Source organism: Apteryx mantelli, chromosome 34, assembly GCF_036417845.1.
Source record: "Apteryx mantelli isolate bAptMan1 chromosome 34, bAptMan1.hap1, whole genome shotgun sequence".
NCBI lineage: Eukaryota > Metazoa > Chordata > Aves > Apterygiformes > Apterygidae > Apteryx > Apteryx mantelli.
Window position 1 is genome coordinate 525272 of NC_090011.1, and position 20979 is coordinate 546250.

At 53.4% G+C, this 20979-nt stretch overlaps 1 protein-coding gene and 1 long non-coding RNA gene across 2 annotated transcripts in view; both read right to left on the minus strand.

Annotated features, from left to right (window-relative positions):
* LOC106482029 (uncharacterized) overlaps window positions 1–20979 on the minus strand; it is a 255295-nt gene that overhangs the window by 53284 nt on the left and 181032 nt on the right. Inside the window, exons 12-19 of the mRNA XM_067314260.1 lie at window positions 12273–12576; window positions 11411–11749; window positions 7941–8246; window positions 6417–6428; window positions 5713–6027; window positions 5332–5475; window positions 4884–5074; window positions 2436–2857 (exon numbers count right to left, since the gene is read on the minus strand). Of these exons, the coding sequence (XP_067170361.1) occupies window positions 2436–2857; window positions 4884–5074; window positions 5332–5475; window positions 5713–6027; window positions 6417–6428; window positions 7941–8246; window positions 11411–11749; window positions 12273–12576 (2033 nt within the window). The remainder of the gene's footprint in view (window positions 1–2435; window positions 2858–4883; window positions 5075–5331; window positions 5476–5712; window positions 6028–6416; window positions 6429–7940; window positions 8247–11410; window positions 11750–12272; window positions 12577–20979) is intronic.
* LOC136994901 (uncharacterized) lies at window positions 14321–20757 on the minus strand. The gene is made up of 3 exons (XR_010886699.1): window positions 20697–20757; window positions 19214–19240; window positions 14321–14365 (listed from the first exon to the last, which is right to left on the minus strand). It is a non-coding gene; the product is annotated as an uncharacterized lncRNA (long non-coding RNA).

Consider the following 20979-nt stretch of genomic DNA (forward strand, 5'->3'; position numbering starts at 1 on the left):
ACAGCCCTCTATGCGCCCAGTGCTCCAAACACAAGGACCCTGTGCTATGGCAAGGCTGTAGCAGGGAAGGGGCTCCTTGTCACCGCCAATCTCTCAATCTGGGCACAAGGACACCCTCCAAGTTGGGGCAGGGGCTAGGGCCAGCTGCCAGCACCTCTTGTGCTGTGCTGGAAGGACTACAACCTCGATGGTGGGGGTGGGTCTTCCTTCCCCAGTCCCATGTGATCTGGGATGTGGTACCCTTTAGGGCCATCCCCAGACAGTGCGTCACCTGCTGTGCCCTGTGAGCCTTGTCCTTACGCCTTGTATCTCCAATCACCTGCTTGCACATGTGTGGGCAATGCCTGGGCTGCACAGAATGAGATGAAATGTGGGGTATCTTTTTATTCCCTTTGGCATTTGAGTTCCCTTTTTCCTGTCTTGCCTGCTGGTTAGCATAAAGTTTGTCATCAGCAACCACCTGCATTTGCCTTGCTTGGTACCTTCACCCGGCTTTTGAGAGCCCCCTGTGTCTTCAATGGTTGTGGCCCCTGTTCCCTACCCACCATCCTTAATAAGTTTAATGTTTCCATATGAATCCCTCTAGATGTCACCAGCCAGGAGATGGTGCTATCTACATCCCCCAATGCATGTTTGACCTGATTCCATGTGTTCACCACTCCTGCATCCCTGCTGTCCTCAAACAGGCAAGGCACATCTTGCAGTTCTTCCTAACTCATTCGGCAACATCTGGACATCACTAAGAGTGGCCAGCAGGGCTGGGACAGCCTGATGACACCATTCCCACCATTAGCAGGGAGCTCAGGTCCAGGGTGCATGGTCACACCATCTAACTCTGGTCAAAGCTGCCTTAACACCATCCTTGCAAGCACCCCAGCCTGCAGTCACCGAGGCTGCCTGAGCCTTGCAAATTGCCACTTGATTTGTGAACTTGTTCAATTGGAACCCGCCAATGGCACGTGATCCTTTCCCACGTTGCCAAACCTCTAAAGGAAGCTTCCTGACCATTCCCTCTAATCCACCCACTTGTTTCTCATATTCCTATAATGCTGATGGGAGTGGACATCACGGCTCCCCTCCTCCCCACCTCTGTTGCTTTCCATTCTTCCCTCCTGAGCACCTTTCTCGTCAATCAACCTTTCAGATCCCATCAATAGCTCTAAACTTGCATCCCTCAGCCTTGGAGAGAAAAGCTGCACTTGGCCCACGTGCACCACACTATTCCCAAGATTTCCATTGGGAATCCATTTCAGAGACCCTACACCCTGTATGTCACATGTAAAGCAGCCCATGGCCTGTTGCCCCCCTAAAAATATCAATATCTTCTCCAGTGGAGCCTCCTGGGTATCCTGTGACACCCCTGGCAGAAAATCCATCACCCACGTGCCCTTGGCATCATTCTCCCCTGCTTAACTGTAGGGAATCGGTGTCACAACCCTCAGCCAAATCTTATGGATGAGCATGGCGTTTATGACCCCAGATGGCTCAGCAAGTAGGTTTCACGCCCCACGAGCACCAAGCTGTGTGTGCAAATGCACTGTGGCCAGTGCTGCTTGTGTGCGAGGCACGCAGCTGCCAGCTCCTCCTGCATTGCTTGAGTGCTGCACTCCATGTGGTAGAGGCCTTTGGCATCCCACAGGATGTGTGGAGTGCGCAAGGCGGCTTGGGGACTCCTGTGGGGCAGGGGTCTCTGGAAACTGTGGGTCTGCAGGGGGCTGTGAAGTCTTCAGGGCTTTTTAGGAGAGGTAGGGGCTGTGGGGTTGATGGGAATGGGGGCCATGGAGTGGAAGGGGGCTGTGGGGCTGTAGGGGAAGGGGCTGTGGGATTGAAGGAGGTTTTGAGGTTATGGGACTGTAGGGGAAGAGACTTTTGGGGGCTGTGGGGTTGAAGGGGGCCATGGGGCTGTGGTTCTGCATTGAGCTGTGAGGCCGTGGAGCTGTTTGGCTTTCAGACTGTAGAGGGCTGTGGGATTAATGGGACTGGGGGCTGTGGGTCTTCAGGGGACTTTGGGGCTGTAGGGGAGGGGGGGTTGCAGGAATGTGGGGCTGAAGAGACTGTGGGGTTGATGGGAATGAGGGCTCTGGGGCTGTAGGGGAAGGGGCTGGGAGGTTGCAGGGGCTGTGGGGCTCATGGGACCCTCATTGCTCACTCTGGCAGCACTGGGGCCAGACTCCGACCCCTTCCCCAGTCTGGTCCTGAGACCACCTGTGGCTGCATGGGCTCCATGGTGGGACAGGGAGGGGGCTTCACTCCATCCCCTCCTGGGTCCCCACCCCAGCCCTCCTGGGAGAGACCTCATCCCAGCATATGTGCTGGTGTCAGCATCACTGTACCGTTATTGGGGCTGTTTCACCAGTGGGGTGAATCCCCTTGCATTGGGGTCCCTCTGGCAGGGCTGTGGGGTGGGGAGTGGGTGCTGTTCCTGGGCTCAGGACCCCTCCAGTGGCTTTTCCTCCAGGAGGACCCTCAGGATGGCTCGGGATGCTTTGGACATGGTGGTGGTGACATGGATGTGTCCTACCATCACCTGCAGTGGCTGCGGCCAGGCAGAGAGCTGCATCTTCTGGAAGGTGGCTGACTCCTGTAGTGGGGTGCTCTTCATCATGTCTTCATAGAAGCTTTCCAGCCACACCATCCCCCCCTTGCATGGCATCAGCTTCAGGCTGAATGCAATGCTGGTGAAGATGTAGTCGAAGGGGTTGGAGAACATTATGGCCAGGGAGAAGCTGTCTGCCTTGTAGACCAAGACCCCCATGCTGCTGTGCAGGCTGTAGTCCTGCTTCACAAAGACACGCTTGCCCATGGTGCCAGAGGGGATCCGCAGGGGTGGTGGCTGTGGCCACTGAAGCAGTAGCTCCTGTTGGGGAGATGGATAGGGAGAGTGGGGTTGAGGGACGCCAGGAATGGGACATCCTGGTGGCTTCCAACTCAATGAGTGCCATCTTTGGCACCCCATAAAACTATCTATCTGCCTCTGCTGCTAGTGATTCACTGACAAGCAAGGGTGGTGTAAGGACTATTGGCTTTGCGCTTCCTTGCTTTGCTTGTCTCAGCAGGGCAGGCAGGAGACAGGAAACTGCTATGTGCGCTAGGAGGATAGGAAACCCTGGGAAACCTCCCACCAGGACCGGGCAGGGGGGACATGCTGGCAGGACAGGTTTGGGAGTCAGCGTGGGGGAAGCCCACTGTGAGGTGGGAGAGCAGGACAGGGGGCAGCCGGAGGATTTCACCAGAGGTTTTGGAGCATCACAGTCTGTGTATCGTTGGTGATCTCAAACCCCACACACTGGCAGACAGCAACATGTTTCACCTGCAGCTCGATGCCCTCTGCCATCGGGAGCTCTGTGCCTGAGGAAGCCTTACCACGGCTGTCAGAGACCCCATGGTGCTAGGGAAGCGCCCAGGAGACCATGGGGTGGCTAAGACACTGACAGAAGGCAGATGTATGCAAATGAGAGTGGGAGGAGCCACCTCCCCACCAATGGAAGCCCTACATGCTCATTGGGTGGCAACAGTCATTGGCTGCCTGCTCTCCAAGTCTCAAAGTGCTCACTTAAGGCAAGGTGATAGTTTCTGCCTGACTCTGCATGCCACGGTAGGCTTGATTGGCAGGATATATAAAGGTATTTGCATACAGGTAGATGCACATATACAGCCACCCTCCATATGTATGTATGTGTATTAAATACAGAAATTGGTAAAGAAAGCATTGGTGGGGAATGTATATAGGTGTACTTATAAGTACGTATGTGTACTTATATCTGCATTCTCTGACAATTTATGCAGTGGAAGTCATTGTTGTTATGGGACTAAAAGACAGTCAAAGAGGGGAGGGCAGCGTCATTTAGTCAGGTATAAACTTAAAGCAAATGCAGTAAGTGCTAAATGGCTTGGTGCCTCATGTTGGTCATTAATGCACTGCAAACTGAATCAGATGAGCTGGAAGAAGTCACTGGCCCCATGCAGGCTACAGCAGGACCAGGGCCTCTCCAGGACAGATGTTTTCAGTCATTGCTTCTCCATGTGTAGTTGTTTTGCAGCTGGCTTGCCCCTTAAATCGTGGGTTCTCCCAAGTCTGGCTCCACATAGGCACAGCAGTTTCACTGCGCCCCCTCTCCTGCAGCAGCCCATCCCAAGCAGTCCCTCATCCCAGCCTGCAGACATGGACCATCTCCACAAATCAGCTGCTTTTTACTGGCCCTCAGCATTTGTGGCAAAGCAGGTGCCCAGGGCTGAGAGAGGTTTCCAGGGACTATTTTCATCTGCTGATGCCCATGGTCTGCAAAGCTGAGGGACAACGTACCACACTGGTGTGTTCTGACTTGCCCAAAGAGGCCGAATGCTCTGTGCACCTGTAGGTGGGAAACTCCTTCTGACTCCCATGACACTGAGGCTCTGCAGGGTGCTGCCAGGCAGGAGGTGACACCACTTCTGGTCTCAAGGTAACCAGGCTAACCATCGCTTATTCCTCCCCAGGGACCAGCTCCCCTGGATCTGGTGATGAAGGGAGATGCAGGACATGAGAATCTCAGCAAGGGCTCTGAGATCTGATAAAGAGCCAAGGAGAAGGTTGGAAACGGTTGTGTTTGGTGGCAGGAGGGAGACAGCTGATGTCCTGTGGGCAGGAAAACCTATGCTAGCTTGTTCTGCAGAGCCTATGTCTGTCTATCTGTCTGTCAGTAGTTAGCAGTTTCCCTCAGCGTTTTTGCCCCGTTTGAGTTATAAAGGCAGTAAGAGCTGCTCTGAGCATGTCAGGAAGGGCCAGTTTATTTTTACCTATATATCAAATATTAAAGGCATCTGGGATTTGAAGTCCTTCTTTGCACATGTTGTCCCCAGAGGCAGGGATGGAGGGACAGGACCTTGCACCAAGGTGCTGCTCATGAGGCGATATCAGGGAGGGAACTGCAGTTGTCCCCCCGTCCTTCCTGGGGCTTATCCTGGGGCAGTGTCATTCCCTTGGCTTCCCAGATGATTTCATTTGGAGGCTCCTCTGTGGCCTCTGCCTTGGCTGCATGGTGTTCACCTCCCCGGATCCAGTGTGTCCCTTGGGAGTTCAGCTCCACCTCATTGCCTGCAAAGCAGAGGAACAATGTGTCATGGGGCGGGGAGTTTCCCACTCATTGGGGAGACTGGGTCCTACAGGATGAGGACTTTCTCCCCTAGGACAGAATTGCAGGGTTGCACACAGGTTTGGTGATCTGTCTCCAATGTTGTCCATGGCACAGAGAATGAGGGACTGAGCAATGCATGGCTGCCTGTTGCAGGAAGGGGCAATGCCCTTGACCACACCGTGCTCAAATCCCAAGGTTGGGGGGGGGGGCATCTTACCTGAGTGATGGAGGACTTTGTACCTCTTTCTCCTCCATTTTAGGAAGAGGACAGCTCCACTCATCAGCACCAGAGTCAGTGATACCACCAGCCCCAGCAGCAGAAGCACTGGCATAGGGATAGTGGAGCTGGGCATGGCTGTACCTGGCAGAGAAAGTGAAGCAGTGAGCTCAGCACCTCCCTGCATGTCCCAATGCTGCAGCCAAGCACCCACACCTGCAGCCCTTTCCTATCTCCCTGCCCGGCAGATGAAGGTCACCTTCATTCTCATCCTCCAAAGATTAGTCCTAACCCCAACGCCCTTGGCCTGGCTTCATCCACCTCCCAGAGAGCCAAAACAGCCTGCAGTGCTGCTGGACTGGTACCTGGGGACAGCACTACCTGTGCACACCACGCCAGCATCTTCCCCGTGGTCACAGTTGTGCTCTCCCCACGCCTTGGTCCTGCACTCAGAGAGGGCAGACTCCCTCCCGGTGCACTTGACATCATCCAGCCAGATGGGGTCAGCCCCTGGTCCAAATGCCGCTGACCCCAGGGCTGAGACGGCTGCCCCACAGCCCAGCTGCCGGCACACCACATCAGCATACACCAGCTTCCAGTCGTCGTCACACACAGTTCCCCACCGCTGGGCATGCAGCACCTCCACTCGCCCTGCACAGCGACTTGAACCGTTCACCAGCCGGATGGTGGGTGGCTCTGCAACAGAAAGCAAGCAGCTAAGGGGCTGTTTCCTGTAGGGCTTTGAGGCATCAAAAGGGCTCAGAAAGGATGGCTGAGGGGGCCACATAGAAAAAGTCTCCAGGACATTTATGCTGCAGGCAGCATTGCTCTGAGCGTTGGAAACTGTCTAGGAGCCTCATATGGCACTCCAGGAAAAGGCTTCTGTGTTCCCTCCCATCTCTGGAGGCAGGGCAGGCCACTCTTTCCCTGGATTTTAAGCTCTCTTCCAGGAAGGCCTTGACAAAACAGAGCTCTTGCCATTGAAAAACACTCATATCTAAAAGCGCTTTTTTGGCTCCAGCTATGTCCAGCAGAGATTCAGCTGCAGCTCCCAAAGGACACAGGTCTTACAGTAAGTCCAGTGCCATCTGCCAGTCCTGTGAAAATGTCTTGGATTCCCCTCAAATGTCATTCATGCCAAGGGAGCTCATCTCTGGAAGTGCCTGTCTCTCTCCATGGGCCAGAGGGGGTGCCCAGGGCCTTAAATCTGTTGGTGGGTGAGGTGGGAGCCACGTCCCTGGATGTCCTAAAGGGCAGCCTTGAAGGTAAAGGGAGGTTGTTGTGGCAGTGAGAAGGACATTGCAGGAAAACAGAAGCCATCATTAAAATCACTCCCAGCCCCGCAGAAAGATCTGCTCCAGGGGAACTTGGATCCTGCACACAGCCAGGACACAGAGAGCTGGGAGCTCCCAGCCTGCAGTCCCTCCAGTCCCGGGAGCAGTGAGGTTTCTGGTCCCCTGCTAGGACATGCCATACTTGGACCTAAGGGCATCCAGCACCTTAGCCACTGCAACTCCTGTCTCAGAAGGGGCATTTCACTGTGCAAGACCACCAGCATCTGCCCTGGCTCTGCTTGCTGAATGCATATTACCTGAGCATACCACACTGGCATCTTCACTGTGGGTACATCCATGGGTCCCCCATGGCTTGGCTGGGCACTTGGAGAGCACATCTTCCGTCCCAGCACAGTCCACTCCGTCTATCCAGATGGGGTCGTGGCCTTGCCCAAACTGCGCCTGCCCAGGGGCTGAGATGGCTGGGCCACAGCCCAGCTGCCTGCACACCACCTCAGCCTCCTCCATGCCCCAGCTGTGGTCACACACGCTGCCCCACCGCCGCTCGTGCAGCACCTCGACCCTCCCCATGCAGGGGCTAGAGCCATTCACCAGCCGGAGCTCAGTCGGGTCTGAAATGGGTTAGAGACAGAAGCACTGGGACGGATATCTGCATTTGCCCAGGGTCTACCAGGCACTGCAGGAGAAGGGCTGGGCTTCTCCTTCCCACATGCATAGGGCCTGCTGCCTGACTGGGAGCTGCTAGGGTCTTTGGGAACAGCCAGCAGGGATTTACCAAGGGCAAATCATTCCTTCCCTTCGTGATTGCCTTTGGTGATGAGTTGAACAGCTGTGTGGGGAAGGGGAGAGCAGTAGGTGTTGTGTACCTTGGCTTTAGTGAGGCCTTTGACACTGTCTCCCATATTATTGTTAGAGCCAAACTGGGGATATATGGACTGGAGAAGCGGATGGTTAGGTGGGTGGGAAATTGGCTGGATTGCTGGGCTGAAAAGAGGGTCAAAATCCAACTGGTGGCCTGTTACTAGTGGCATCCCCCAAAGGCCTCATAGTGGGGCCAAAGCTGTTTAATGTTTTTACTAATGACCCTGAGAACAGGACGGTGTGTGCTCTTGACAAGTTCAAAGATGATTCCAAGTTGGGCTTTGTACCAGTGCTGTGCCAGGGCCCCTTTGCAGCACCAACCTGGTGCTGCCTCTCTTGGCACAGGTCAGCAGAGACTCAGAGGGGAGGGCGGACCCCCCCATCACTACTATCCTGTCCTCTGTCACACTGTTGCCCATGGCCTGGTAAGGAGTTCACACCAGAGAGGGTTACCTGAGCACTCAACACTGACATCTTCTCTGTGATGGCATTGCTGGACTCCCCACGGTGTGCCCGGACACTCAGAGAGCGTGGCTTCTGTCCCTGAGCAACTGATGTTCACCAGCCAGATGGGACCCTGTCCTTGTCCAAAGTCAGCCTTGCTGGGAGCTGAGAGTGCCAACCCGCAGCCCAGCTCCCGGCACAGCACTTCTGCATCCTGCGCATCCCAGCCCTCGGCACACATGCTGCCCCATGTCTGGTTGTGCAGCACCTCAACTCTCCCCACGCAAGGACTGGAGCTGTTCACCAGCTGGAGTTCTGGGGCAAAAGAGACAGGCACCTTCTGAAATGTAAATGCAAAACAAGAAGAGACTCCAGTGCCCCTGCACCAGTGTCAGGAGGCCTTGGAAAATCATCTCGTCCTGCATGGGTGGTCAAGGACTGGGTGTAGCTACCACAGGACCCAATTCCAACATTCCTCTGGGGCATCTGCAGTTCATGGCCATGATCAATAACACATGGGCAGTTAGGGGACTAAGAGCCCATCTCCTGCCAAAGTGACCCTCATCCCCATAGGAGCCGGAGTGCTATGTGACACCACTCCTGAGAAGCCTGCTGTGGCAGGGCCGTGGGGTGGGGGGAGCAGGGCAGTCTGCCATCAGCACACCATCCTGCAGCCTCACTCCCGCAGCTCTGTGCATATCATGTCCATAGGAACTGCCTTGCAGGTTGGGGTGAACAGGGCCACAGTTGGCGAGCCACCTGAAAGCATCCCTTTGCACAGACCTACCAGGGCTTTGCAGGGGACTTGGAGGAGTTACAGACAGCAGGAACAGAGCCTGTCCACCTCCTCTCTCCAAACTCCCAGCACCACTGGACTCACTAATTTGCCATAGGGGACAAGGACTAGCACTGTTTGTGGATACTGCCACCTGTTCCTCCCGGCATCAGGCTTCCTGCAATGCATTGGGTCTCTGCACCAAGTAAGCAGGAAGAGCATCAGGTTGCCTGAAAGGGATCATGCACCACCCCACATGTAAAGCATACCCACAGGAACAGAGGTGTGACAAGAAGCAGGGTACCTGAGCAGACCACAGCAGCATTTTCCCTGTGGGCACAGGCATGGGATCCCCAGGAAGCAGCCGGGCACTCAGAGAGGGTGTCTTCCATCCCTGAGCAGTTCACACTCTCCAGCCAGAGGAGTCCTCGCCAAAAGTGGGCTACTTTGGGGGCTGAGAGAGCCACCCCACAGCCCAGCTCCCGGCACAGCACTTCTGCATCCTGCATATCCCAGCCCTCAGCACACACGTTGGCCCATGTCTGGTTGTGCAGCACTTCTACTCTCCCCATGCAGGGACTGGAGCCATTCACCAGCCGGAGGGGAGGTGGATCTGAAACAGGAAAAAAAAGGAAGAGATAAAGCACTTGAGATGTTCCTGAGCGTCTGATCAGGATGGACCCTTGGGAGAGAACTACTGCCAAAGCCACAAGCCTTCCGGAAGGACCAGATCTACGTGGAGAGACCAGCCTTGCTAACAGCTTGCTCTCCTGAGAGGGAAAGGCAGTTGAGGAACCACGCTGAGCCACTTCAGATATAGAAAATGCACCCCCTCACAAATAAAGTAACCCTCTGGGTGTGCCTGTGGGTGCACTGGGGGAGCAAGCCAAAGGAAATCAGGAGCCAGAGGTGTTGGCTGTGTACAGGGCAATTTGTGCAGTGAATGCTATCCGTGGACTAGCTGCATAAACTGCACTCACTGCCCTGAAGGTGATAGAGGAAAATGTGCTCATTAGGGAATAGAACATGCAAAGACATCTCCAAGACAGTCAGGAGAAATAGCCCAACCCAGGAGAGTGGGGAGAGGGGAAGAAAATCGGCATCTGGCAAGTTGTCTGGGCTCTTTCCACCACAATAGCAGTGAAACAGACCCCTCTAGGGCAATATGCATTGCACCAATTGCAGTAGGATCAGATCAGACTGACTCTGCAACCACCAGTTCCCTGCACGGGTACTGAAGACTGTCCAGCTGGGCCCAGCTGCAGACAGCAAAATCCCAGGGACAGGACCCTGTGCATGAGGCTCAATACTGGGCACTCCCCGGAGCACGGAATGCCTCTGGGTATAAACCTCCCAGGAGCCACTGCCTCTGCCCTGGGAAGGTGGTTTGACCCCAGATCCAGCCCTCTTCTCCCAGGGTGGTGGAGGATGTGGTATGCAGGAGGTGTGCTGCACTGAGCTGGCAAGGGGAGGTCAGCAGTGGCCCGGAGCAGCTGGCTGCACCCATTGCTGAACTGTCACCTTCCCCCTCCCCGGCCAGCACCCCTCAGAAATGCAGGGAAATGACACAGATGAGGGTTACCTGCACAAACGACGCTGGCTTCCTGCCCACGGCTGCAGTTACGAGCTCCCCAAGGCTTGGCACGGCATTCAGAGAGGGCAGCTTCCCTCCCTGTGCAGTGAACTCTGTCCAGCCAGAAGAGACCATTTGCTTGCCCAAAGTGAGCTGAGCCGGGGGCAGACAGTGCATCCCCACAGCCCAGCTGCCAGCACACCACCTCCGCATCCAGCAGGTCCCAGCCGTCATCACAGACACTGCCCCAGCGCTGCTCATGCAGCACCTCCACCCTTCCCGAGCAGCGCCCGAAGCCATTCACCAGCCGCACCTCAGTGGGATCTGAAATGGGAAAGGCACTGGAGCATACAGGGACACACTCACAGGTATATACTGCCAGGCCTGGCACCTCCAACAGGCCTGAGACCACGGATGCCTCCACAAGGGCTTCAGGCTGTGAGGAGCAAGGACATCCCTCTGTGGCCACGGCGCTCTAAAGGTAGTGTTCAGTGTCTGACACATCTGCAGGCACCTTGCAGGGAGCTCTCCAAGGCCAGGGGCTACCCTAACGTCCCCTTAACCATCAGCAGAGAGGCATGGGCATGTCTGTAGGGCATTTCAGGTCATTCTCAGAAGATGCTTGATGCATGTCCACAGGACCATGCCCTTGCACTGGGTGAGGCGAGCTCCCACATCACCTCTGGCCCCATAAGACCCTGGCATGGAGCAGAGCACCCTGGAGGCAGCAGGTCTGCATGCCCCTTGGTGAAACAGCAGGGTCCAGAGGGACAAAGGTCTCCAGCATGCCAGCTGGGGTGGGGAACTGCCTGCCTCAGGGCTCCTTTCTCCCAGGCCACAGGCAATGCCCTGGAGCAGCAGGGACAGCAGGGCATCAGGGCTGGGAACTCGTCTAGTATGTGACCCAAGTCCTCAGGCACCAGAGTCCTGGGGTTGTTGCCCCAGAATTGATCCCCCTCATGCTCCCAAAGACACTGATGGGGAAGAGAGGAAGAGGACAGCCTCTCCATGCAGAACAGTGCTGCACACCATAACCCTTGCAACAAGTTCAGCAGAGGCACAGAAAGAGAAAGAGATCCCTGTAGAAAGTGCAGACCCACCCCAGCAGCATTGCTCCCCTTTTCTTTGTACTGCAGTGACACAACTGCAGGTTACCTGAGCACACCACAGCAGCATCTTCTGCGTGGCTGCAAGTATGGATGCCCCAGGGCCTGGCTGGGCACTCGGAGAGGGCTCCTTCTGTCCCGGTGCAGCTCACCCCATCCAGCCAGATAGGATCGTGCCCTCGGCCAAAGTGAGCTGAGCCACGGGCGGACAGTGCCGCCCCGCAGCCCAGCTCCCGGCACACCACCTCCGCGTCTGGCAGGTCCCAGCCATTGTCGCAGATGCTGCCCCAGCGCTGGTTGTGCAGCACCTCCACCCTCCCGGAGCAGCGCCCAGAGCCGTTCACCAGCCGCACCTCACTTGGCTCTGCAGGGGGCACACATGCAAAGGCCAAGGTGACCCAGCGGCCACAGACATTTCCTTCCTCCTCTTGCCCCCATGTGGACCAATGCAGCTCCCCCACACACCTGGGAGATGCAGAGAAAGACGAGAGGGGCACAAATGCAAACAGATGCTCAGGACAGGCCCATGCAGCCTGGTGGAGGAGCAAGCATTTCTGACAGGAGCTTGGGTGGGACCAGAAGAAGGGCTGCTCTCAGCTCTGCCCTGCATTACGGTGGGGCCAGCCCCCTTGGGCACCTGATGCTCAACTCCACATGCTGCACAGCCAGCAAGGTCATGGCTGCAGGGTCTCTGCTAGGCACCAGAACGGATTTGCAAATGGTGACCAGCTCCCTCTTGGACCCAGCCCTTTGAACACCACACTTTCACAGCATGCCTAGCTGTTGGGTTCCCACTGGTCCAAAGGGCCAGAGACCCTCCCACAGTTGCCAGCTGCTTTCCCCAGAGACCAGTATTATATTGGCAAATGAGACAGGGACGAAGGTACCTGTGCACACCACGCTGGCATCATTTCGGTGGCTACAGTGATGGACTCCCCATGGCTTGGACCTGCATGCAGCCAGGGTAGCCTCTGTCCCTTGGCATTGCACCTCAGTCAGCCAGATAGTGCCAGATCCTTGTCCAAACTGAGCTGAGCCATTGGCTGAGATTGCAGTCCCACAGCCCAGCTGCCAGCACACCACATCCGCGTCCGGCAGGTCCCAGCCATCATCGCACACTGTCCCCCACTGCTCGTTGTGCAGCAGCTCCACTCTCCCGGCACACGGACTTGACCCGTTCACCAGTCGTAGCTGGGGTGGCTCTGAAATGAGGGAGCACAGACACCCCGGAGTGGTGGAGGCATGGGGATAAAGGACATGAACACTGCTTAGCATGCTGGAGCTGCAATGTGAAGTGGGGGACTTTGAGGGGTAGGGGAACCCCCCCCCCCCCATTTTCCCCAGCCATTTCTGGCTGTGCCAGCCATGTTTCTTGCATGGCCTTCCTGCCTGTCCCAGGCATGGGGCTGTTCCCATTCCCATGAGCCAGGATTAGAGGCACTTAGCCAGCAAAGAGACCAGAAAAAATGTGTCCTGCACAGGGAAACACTCCCAGAGCTGTGCCCAGCTCATTCCTCATCTTCAGGGACCTGGGGACATGGCAGCGCTCAACTCGACCCCTACCACGGGTCAGAGCAAGGACAGCCCTGGACAGAAGGAAGCTCTCCACAGCACTTTCTGGTGACCCAGAAAACACTGGTCAGGGGAATGCTCTGCTTTAGTCTGAGACAGTATCCGTGGTTTGAGACAACAGGGATTTCAGTGAAGAATTGCTTGGCTGGTGACTCAAAGGGTGCGGAGGATACACCACACAGATGGCAGTGCATGGTGGAGGCACTGTGAGAGTGGGAAGTGTATGGAGGATGTACCACAGCGTAGTCCATACTGGATGCACTGGAGAAGAGGACAGCATATGGAGGATGCGTCAGAGAAAGGGCAGACACATGAAGGATGTAGCAGAGGACAGTGCATGCAGCATGGGGCGGAGGGCACATGCAAAAGGGATGCACAGCAGGCTCTATGGTATCTGCAATGAAGCAGGTGAGCTGATTCCTCCCAGAGGCAGTGGAGAGGAGTCCACATCAAGGCTCTTCCCTGCTGTCACAGAAACGCATCCGCTTCACCCCTTGCACTCCCCACCCTTGACTGTCTTGGTCAGGAAGGCCATGCGCATCACTGGGGCTGCCAAGCAGCTGGTGGGAGTGGAGAGCTCCAGGGTAGTCTGCTGGCGCCCCATAGTCCTACATCATGGTTCTCATTCAATCACACACTTTCCTCCCAGACTGAGCCATCTGACCCCCACCAGCAATGACTGACCATCTTCAAATCTGCCAGTTGGTTGATGTTGACTTGACTCTTATCTATCTTTGGTCAAACCAACACTGCTATCCCATGGTCAATCAGTATCTGCTGTACTTTTACAATTTTGCTTGTGTTGCAGAGAATTTCATGAGCAAAAGCAGTGCTTGGTGAAATCAGGCTAAGCAGTCAGATAAGTATGGCTTGCTTTGGAAGAGGGGACAGCAATGCCCCTCCACAGCTGTCCACATTGTGTCTCTTTTGCATGTCCCTGTCCCCGTGCAAGGTAACTCAGTGCTTGTGTAGCTGGTGAAATGCCACAGATGGCTTTACTGCATTTACTGCTGTTTGCCTTCTACATCATGAGCAGGTCAGCACAGCCCTGCCTGCCCCCAACACCATGATCTGTGCATGTAATGAGAATGATGGTTACCTGCACACTTCACGTCAGCATCTTCCCTGTGGTGGCAGTCATTGACTTGCTGGGCTCTGCACTCCATCAGGGACCCCTCTGTCCCTGAACAGTGCACTGAACTGAGCCTAAAAGGGTGGGATCTTTTCCCAGATTGAGCCGAGCTTGAGGCCAGCAGAGCCATGCCACAACCCAGTTGCCGGCACACCACAGCAGCATCCAGGAGATCCCAGCCGTCATTGCACACCGTGCCCCACTGCTGCTCGATGAACACCTCTACCTGCCCTGCACAGCGGCTGGAGCCATTTGCTAGTCGTAGCAGAGCTGGGTCTGGAAGGGAGAGAGGTGGGAACATGTAAAGAGGAAAGCACTGTTCCCAGGTTTCTGTGAGGAGGTGTTCAGAGAGCCAGAGTACCCTGGTCCTGTCTGGTTTTGCTCTGGCAGTCACTCAGATGGAGAAATTGGGATGAAGCTGCAAAATCTCCTCCCATGGTCCTCGCTTAGGTACACTGGGAGGACGACTGCTGCCCTCCCCACCCCTATGGCATGGTGCAACAAGGCTGCTTGTGACTGGGATGGCTGGTGGCAGCTGCAGAACATCTGGAAACCAGGACGACCCATCAGCAGCAACAAAGAGGGGAGCAGCCACCCTTTCTGGGGTGTTCGTGACTTGATTAGTCATGGTGGAACCGAAGGTTAGAGTTCAGCTCACAGGCTGAGACACTCAGGTTTAGGTGTGCACAGCCATAGGGGTATGGATCCATGTTCATACCTGCTCAGGTACCCCTTGGGTATCTGAGACATTCATGTGCGTTTCAGCTCACTATAAGCCTGCATTTGGTCACCTGAATCACTGTCAGACATCCCTGTGCAAATGTCACAGGGACCCTTGGGCAACTTGAACATTCCTGGACACCTGCACCTAGATGAATCCTGCCCCGAGCTCACAGGTAGACATGGGCATAGGGGGAACATTTGCATTTAGGTAATGTACATCCCACCTGAGGCTCTGGTAATTGGCAGTGCGCAGGGGCTGGAAATGATAAATAGTGCTAAATTTCCTAAGGGAAGCCCTGGATTCACCAACAGACTGTTATTACTCTGGTGCTGCAAGGTGTACATTGGATATACATATACACAGTGTATAGTTTTAATACACTAAATATGCATATATATATGTGTGTGTGTATATATATATATATGCACACAATATATATATGCATGTAATGTATGCATATACTATACTAGGTAAACATAGTTTTATGTTACATATTTAATAGCAATACTAAAATAAAAGGTGTGCTGGTAGTCCAAGTACTTGTTTAGTGTGATATTCTGATTCAGGCTCATAGGGTCCTGTGAAGACACAGACACTGCCTTTCTGGGGGTCAGGGATGATACCCCTGCTTACCGGCTTACAGCCAGCTCTGGCAAAGGGATATGAGCAAGGCCTATTTGGGACAATGCACACGAGGCCGTAATGAGGGCCTTCTGAGCACACAACACCAACATCTTTCCTGTGCCTATGGTGTCGGGTTCCTTAGCCTTTTAATGCTCTTTGGGAGGGAGTATCTCCTCTCACAGCATCACTGAATAATTGAGGCTGGAAATGAGCTCTGGTCATCTCTGGCCCAGCCCCCTCCTCAAAGCAGTTTCTGCTAGATCTGATGTCTCACAGATTTGTCTGACTGAGGTTTGGATAATCCAAGGATGGCAATCCCACAGCCTCTTTGGGCCCCTGTTCCCATGTCTGACCACCCTCATAGAGGAAACGTTCCTCCTACTCTCTAATGGAAATTTATTTTCTTCCAGCATGTGCCTGTTGCCTCTCATCCTGTCACTGTGCACCTCGGAGGAGAATCTGTCTCTCTCTTCTCTGCAATCTCCCATCAGGTAGCTGCAGACAGCAATAAGGTCTCTCTTCTCTTCCCCAAGCTGAACAAACCCAGCTCTCTCAACCTCTGTGTATTTCATGTGCTCCGGCCCCCCGGCCATCTTGATGGACACTGCTGGACTCACCCTAGTATGTCAATGTCTTTCTTGCACTGGGGAGCTCCAAATTGGTCAGAGTACTCTAGATGTGGTCTCAGAAGTGTCAAAGAGAGGGGAAGAACCCCTTCCCTTGACCTGCAGACTGCACACCTGCTAATACAACCCAGGATGCAGTTGGCCTTTAGTGAAAGGGCACTCTGTTGCCTCCTGGTCAACTTGTTATTCACCAGGACTCCCAGCTCGTTTCCTGCAAAGCTGCTTTCTGTCTAGTTGCCTATCCGGTCTGTCCTGTTGCACAGGGTTTTTGCATCACAGGGGCAAGACTTTACATTTGCCTTGGCTGAACTTCCTGAGATTCCTCAGACCATTTCTCTAGGTAGTTGAGGTCCCTCTGCATAGCTGCCCTGCTCTCCAGCACATGGATTGTTCCCTCCAATTTGGTATCATCCACAAATTTGCTGAGAGTGCACTCTGCCCCAGGTCATTAATAAAGACATTAGATAGTCTTGGACCAGCATCAACCCTTGAGAGACATCACTAGTAAACAGCTGCCAGTTGGACTTCATATCCCTGACCAGCACCTTTTGAGCCCAATGGTCCAACCTATTTTCCAGCTCCCTTATCCATATCTTGACCGCTTTGGCTATAAGGATACTATAGGAGTTGATGAAAAAGGCCCTGCTAAATTCAAGGTACACAACATCATCCACACAGCCAGTCAGCTCATCACAGAAGGCAATCACCATGTTCAGGCATGAATTGCCTCTGAAAAATTTCTGCTGGCCATTCCTAGTGTCTTTCTTGTCCTTTGTTTAGATGGAAATAGCTTCCAGGAGCTGTGTAATCTTCCAGGGACTTAGATGCTGCATAACATTCCCAGAGACTGAGGTGAGGCTGACCAATGTGTAGTTCCCTCAATCCTCCTCATTACTCTCTTTGAAGATGGTGTGATTTCTGCTTTTTTACCACGACCTTTCAAAGATGGTAGAGAACAGCCTCACAATGACATTGTCCAGGTTGCCTCAGCATACTGGCTGGTCCCATGGCCTGTCTCCATACAACATGCACCACTCAGTCCAAGAGAGATGCTCAAGGCACCTGAACCTGGAGTTACCACCACAGTTGCATGACCCAACTGCCTACACAACACTTCTGCATTTTATATATCCCCAGCCATTGTCACACTGCATTCTCCACTGCTGCAAATGGGATGCCTTGAGTCTCTTGTGTATATACTGCCTGTAGAAGTATATACCTTGCACCAGGCACAGCTGCAGACCACAGAGCAGTGGATCTAGTGCCCACTGTGCAATGTGGCTTTGCACTGCTGTGCTTCAAATTGTCCAAATAAAAGGAATGTGGAACTGACTCAGGAACACCCTGGCTTTCCCTCCCTGGAAGGACCATTAAGTTCTTCCTGATGCCAAACTGCTGCAGTTGAATTGGATGGCATTGCTTTTTCCTGGTTTCTCCTCTGGACATGAGCTTATCTACAGTCTTGTTGAGGCATGCATCATACTCACCCTTGGCATTGCTGCAAGGTGGAGATGAGCCCTAAGGGTGGAGCTGCCTTGTTGCTCTACCTCACCAAGTGATCCCATTGGTTCCAGTGGAAACTGTCCCTTGTGTATAGCAAATCAAATCCTTTTGATAATTGCAGAGAGGGAAGGTAGGGTTTCTAAATCAAACCAGGTTCTCACATGGTCTCTTGAAAACTCCAAGGATTCATGGATAACAATTGATATAACTCATTTACAGTTTCCACTGTCTTCACCACAGGGTTCCTGGCTCAGCTGGACATGCTCTTTCCTTTGGGATGACATTTGGCTAAGATCTCCACTCATGTTCTGCCTCCATCTCTGCTTCCCCCGATGTCTTCCAGCTGAGGACTGCATTTAAACCAATCATCTTCCCCATTTTAAACACCCTGCAGGAAACTGTGACCAAGCAGCTATTTACTGTGATGGTACAAATCATACTGGAATCTCCCAGTACTGGGTTCCTCTCCCAGTGCAATGCCATGGAGCAAAACTGCATTCATCATATGGGCTTCCAGTCTTGGCCCCTGAGGTGTAGCAGGGACAGGGAAAATGTCACTCCCTGTTCAGTACACACGCATAAGTGGACTGTGGCCTCTCTCCCAAAGGCACCCCTAACTCTGGCCCTCATGCAGAGGACCTGGTGGGAGGTGTCTTGCTGGAAGAAATGCATCTGAAAGGTCAGTCATGGGGAGGTCAGGTTTGTCACCTTCATGCCCCAGGGAGTCCTTTCATCTCTCCCTGCCTGGGTCCAGCTGGGCTGGCATAGCCATGCCTGCACAGGGGTGTTTGGACACTGGGGATACCTGCCCTGAGCTGTGCCTGGGGTCCCACCTCCATGGGAGGATCTGCTCTTCCAGCCACAACTGCAGCCAAATACAGGCTCTGAGCACCTGGATAGGTGCCTGATTCCCCTCCGCTGTGCATGGGGTGGGGTGTACAAGAAGAGCCTGGATCCTGCCCCTAACTACCCCACACAGGATGCAGACTGCACCCATCCCTTCTTGTCCAGGGCCCCCAAACATGCCCCTAGCTAGTGACTAGCCTCTGGAGAGGGCACAGTCCTATCCCATACTGCAAGGGTGGAAGGGATGGTGGGAAGTGGCAGAGGGAGCTGAGCTGGTTTAGCCTGGCTAAGAGGCAGCAAAGGGCAACCCCAGAACAGCCCATGACTGCGAGAAGGGCAATTGCAAAGATGATGAGGCCAAACGTGTCCTGTGGTGCCAGATGACATAACAAGGGACAGTGGCCATGAATGGCAACTGGGGGGAGTTCAGGTTGGAGAATGGGGAACTTCCCCAGGAGGCTGAGGAAGTCCCGGGATAAGTCTCCAGAGAGGTCATCAGGTTTCCATCCCTGGAAATGTCCAAGGCTTGATTTGATGAAGCCACAGCCACTCTGTCCTAGTGCTGTATGTAGGCCTGCTGCAAGTGGAATGTTGGATAGTAAACCCCCAGGGTACCCTCCCACCAGTTCTAGAGCTGGAGGGTGAAGCAGTGACTGGACCCAAATTTGTACCTGAACTACACTTAGCAAGATTACATGAGTTTTGTCCTGCTCTCCTCACCCAGTAGATGCGATAACTGCAGCCTGCACACAGTGATTCACACACCATCCCTTTGTACCACCCACCACAGTTAATACTGACCTGCCACCAGCACTCCAGGGAAGGAAGCTGCAAGAAAGGAAATGCAGGCTGTAAATCTCTGTCCCTAGAGCTCGGTAAAGTCTGCACACTGGACATTAACTCACTCACAAGTCATCCAGTAAGAGGTAGAGTAGGGCAAGCTACTTTTTGACCCTGGCTGCAGTGGATTTGGGACTGAATTGCATTTTCAGGCTATCCAGGGCTATAGAAATGATCTTACTAGATTTCTAGATGGAAAGGATACAGCAGCTTCCATTTACAGCCCCAAAAGGGGTAGTTGCTTCTCCTCTTTGCATTCATTTGTGTGTGGAAAAACATGTGCATATACACATTACTTAAGGGCTTGTTTTGCAGGGTTTTTTTCAGGTCATGTTCGACCATTTCATGGATGCCTGTTGTCCCTTAGCCACAGCTTAGAGAACTCCAGACTAGACGCTCTGTCGACATGTTTCGCAGACCCATTCATTAATGTCTCAAGAATCAGGGATATACAGAAACTAGCTGAGAGAAGGTGGTGGAGAGAGAGGTTCCCTTTGGCTAGGAAATACAGGTAAATAAGACTTGCTAATAAGGGGGAACCATCCAAAATGCAAACAAAAACCTTGCTGCACATTGCAATTCATGGTATTGCATCACACAGGCGAATAACCAAAGTCTTGTGCAAGGGTCTGGATATTCAGCAATTTTTCTTTCTAGGGATTTTTGGGCAGAATTTAAAGCATGGATCATTTATAGATGGAGAAACTTATATGGAGATGTATAAGCATATAGGGGTTCATGCACAAATGAGGCATGTAAATTCCCATGACAATTTATGGAAATTTAGATTACAACTCATCTGACCACACATGGGTATCTAGACAGAATCTAAGCACCAGGAGCTGTTGGCTGTGACATGGGACAGAGGAGTGACTTGTGCCTTTCTGGGTTGGTATCTGGACACCAGCTGAACACAGCACTGAATCCAACCACAAATGTCTTTGCAACTAGCAGTGAGTGCAATGGGATGGCTCGGTCCAGGCACATGGGGACTGTGCCCTGGATTTCCAGACCCCTGTGCCACAGACTACTGTGGAGGTAGTAGTGTCCCTGGGTAGAAGAGCCTTAAGATCCATTGTGGCATGGGTAGCTCTGGTTGCCCCATTCCCTACCAGGATTGTTTTGGGATTAATGACAGGTTTCAATGATGTATGTTTAGTTGGGGCCTCTGCATTTGCTCTTTGAAATATCAGCATATTGATGTTATCCAGCCCTCAGGGATTTTTCCCCTTAAAAACACTGTTAATTGCTGTGGTCATTTATGTTAATATTTGAGGCAAAATTTTAGGAATTTGCATAATCTTGGAAATGATAGGACAAAGCTAACAGCTGTCTGTTCGTAGTCTTGTGGTCTTAGAGGGACTATGGTATGCCCTGGAGGCCCTGAAGGGGACACATTTCGCTACTGTAGGGAAAGCTGAAAGAGAGGGAAAAATCCACTCACCCCAAAGCCCTGCCAAGAGGACAAGGGTCCTTGTGATACTGGGTCCAGCACAGTTAGCCAGGTAGCCCCTGCAGCTATCGCAGACTCTGTAGGGGAACAGGATACATGGCAAATCTCTCCTTGCACTGAACCCATCCCTTTATCTGCAGGTCCTTTGGCATCCCTGAGACTGAGCCTCCCTTGCCGGCCTCCTGCAGCAATGCCTTCCCAGGTGCTCCTCACTGCAATGATGTTTCAGAAACAAATCTCTCTGGTGCTGTATTAATTATACCACAAAGAAAGT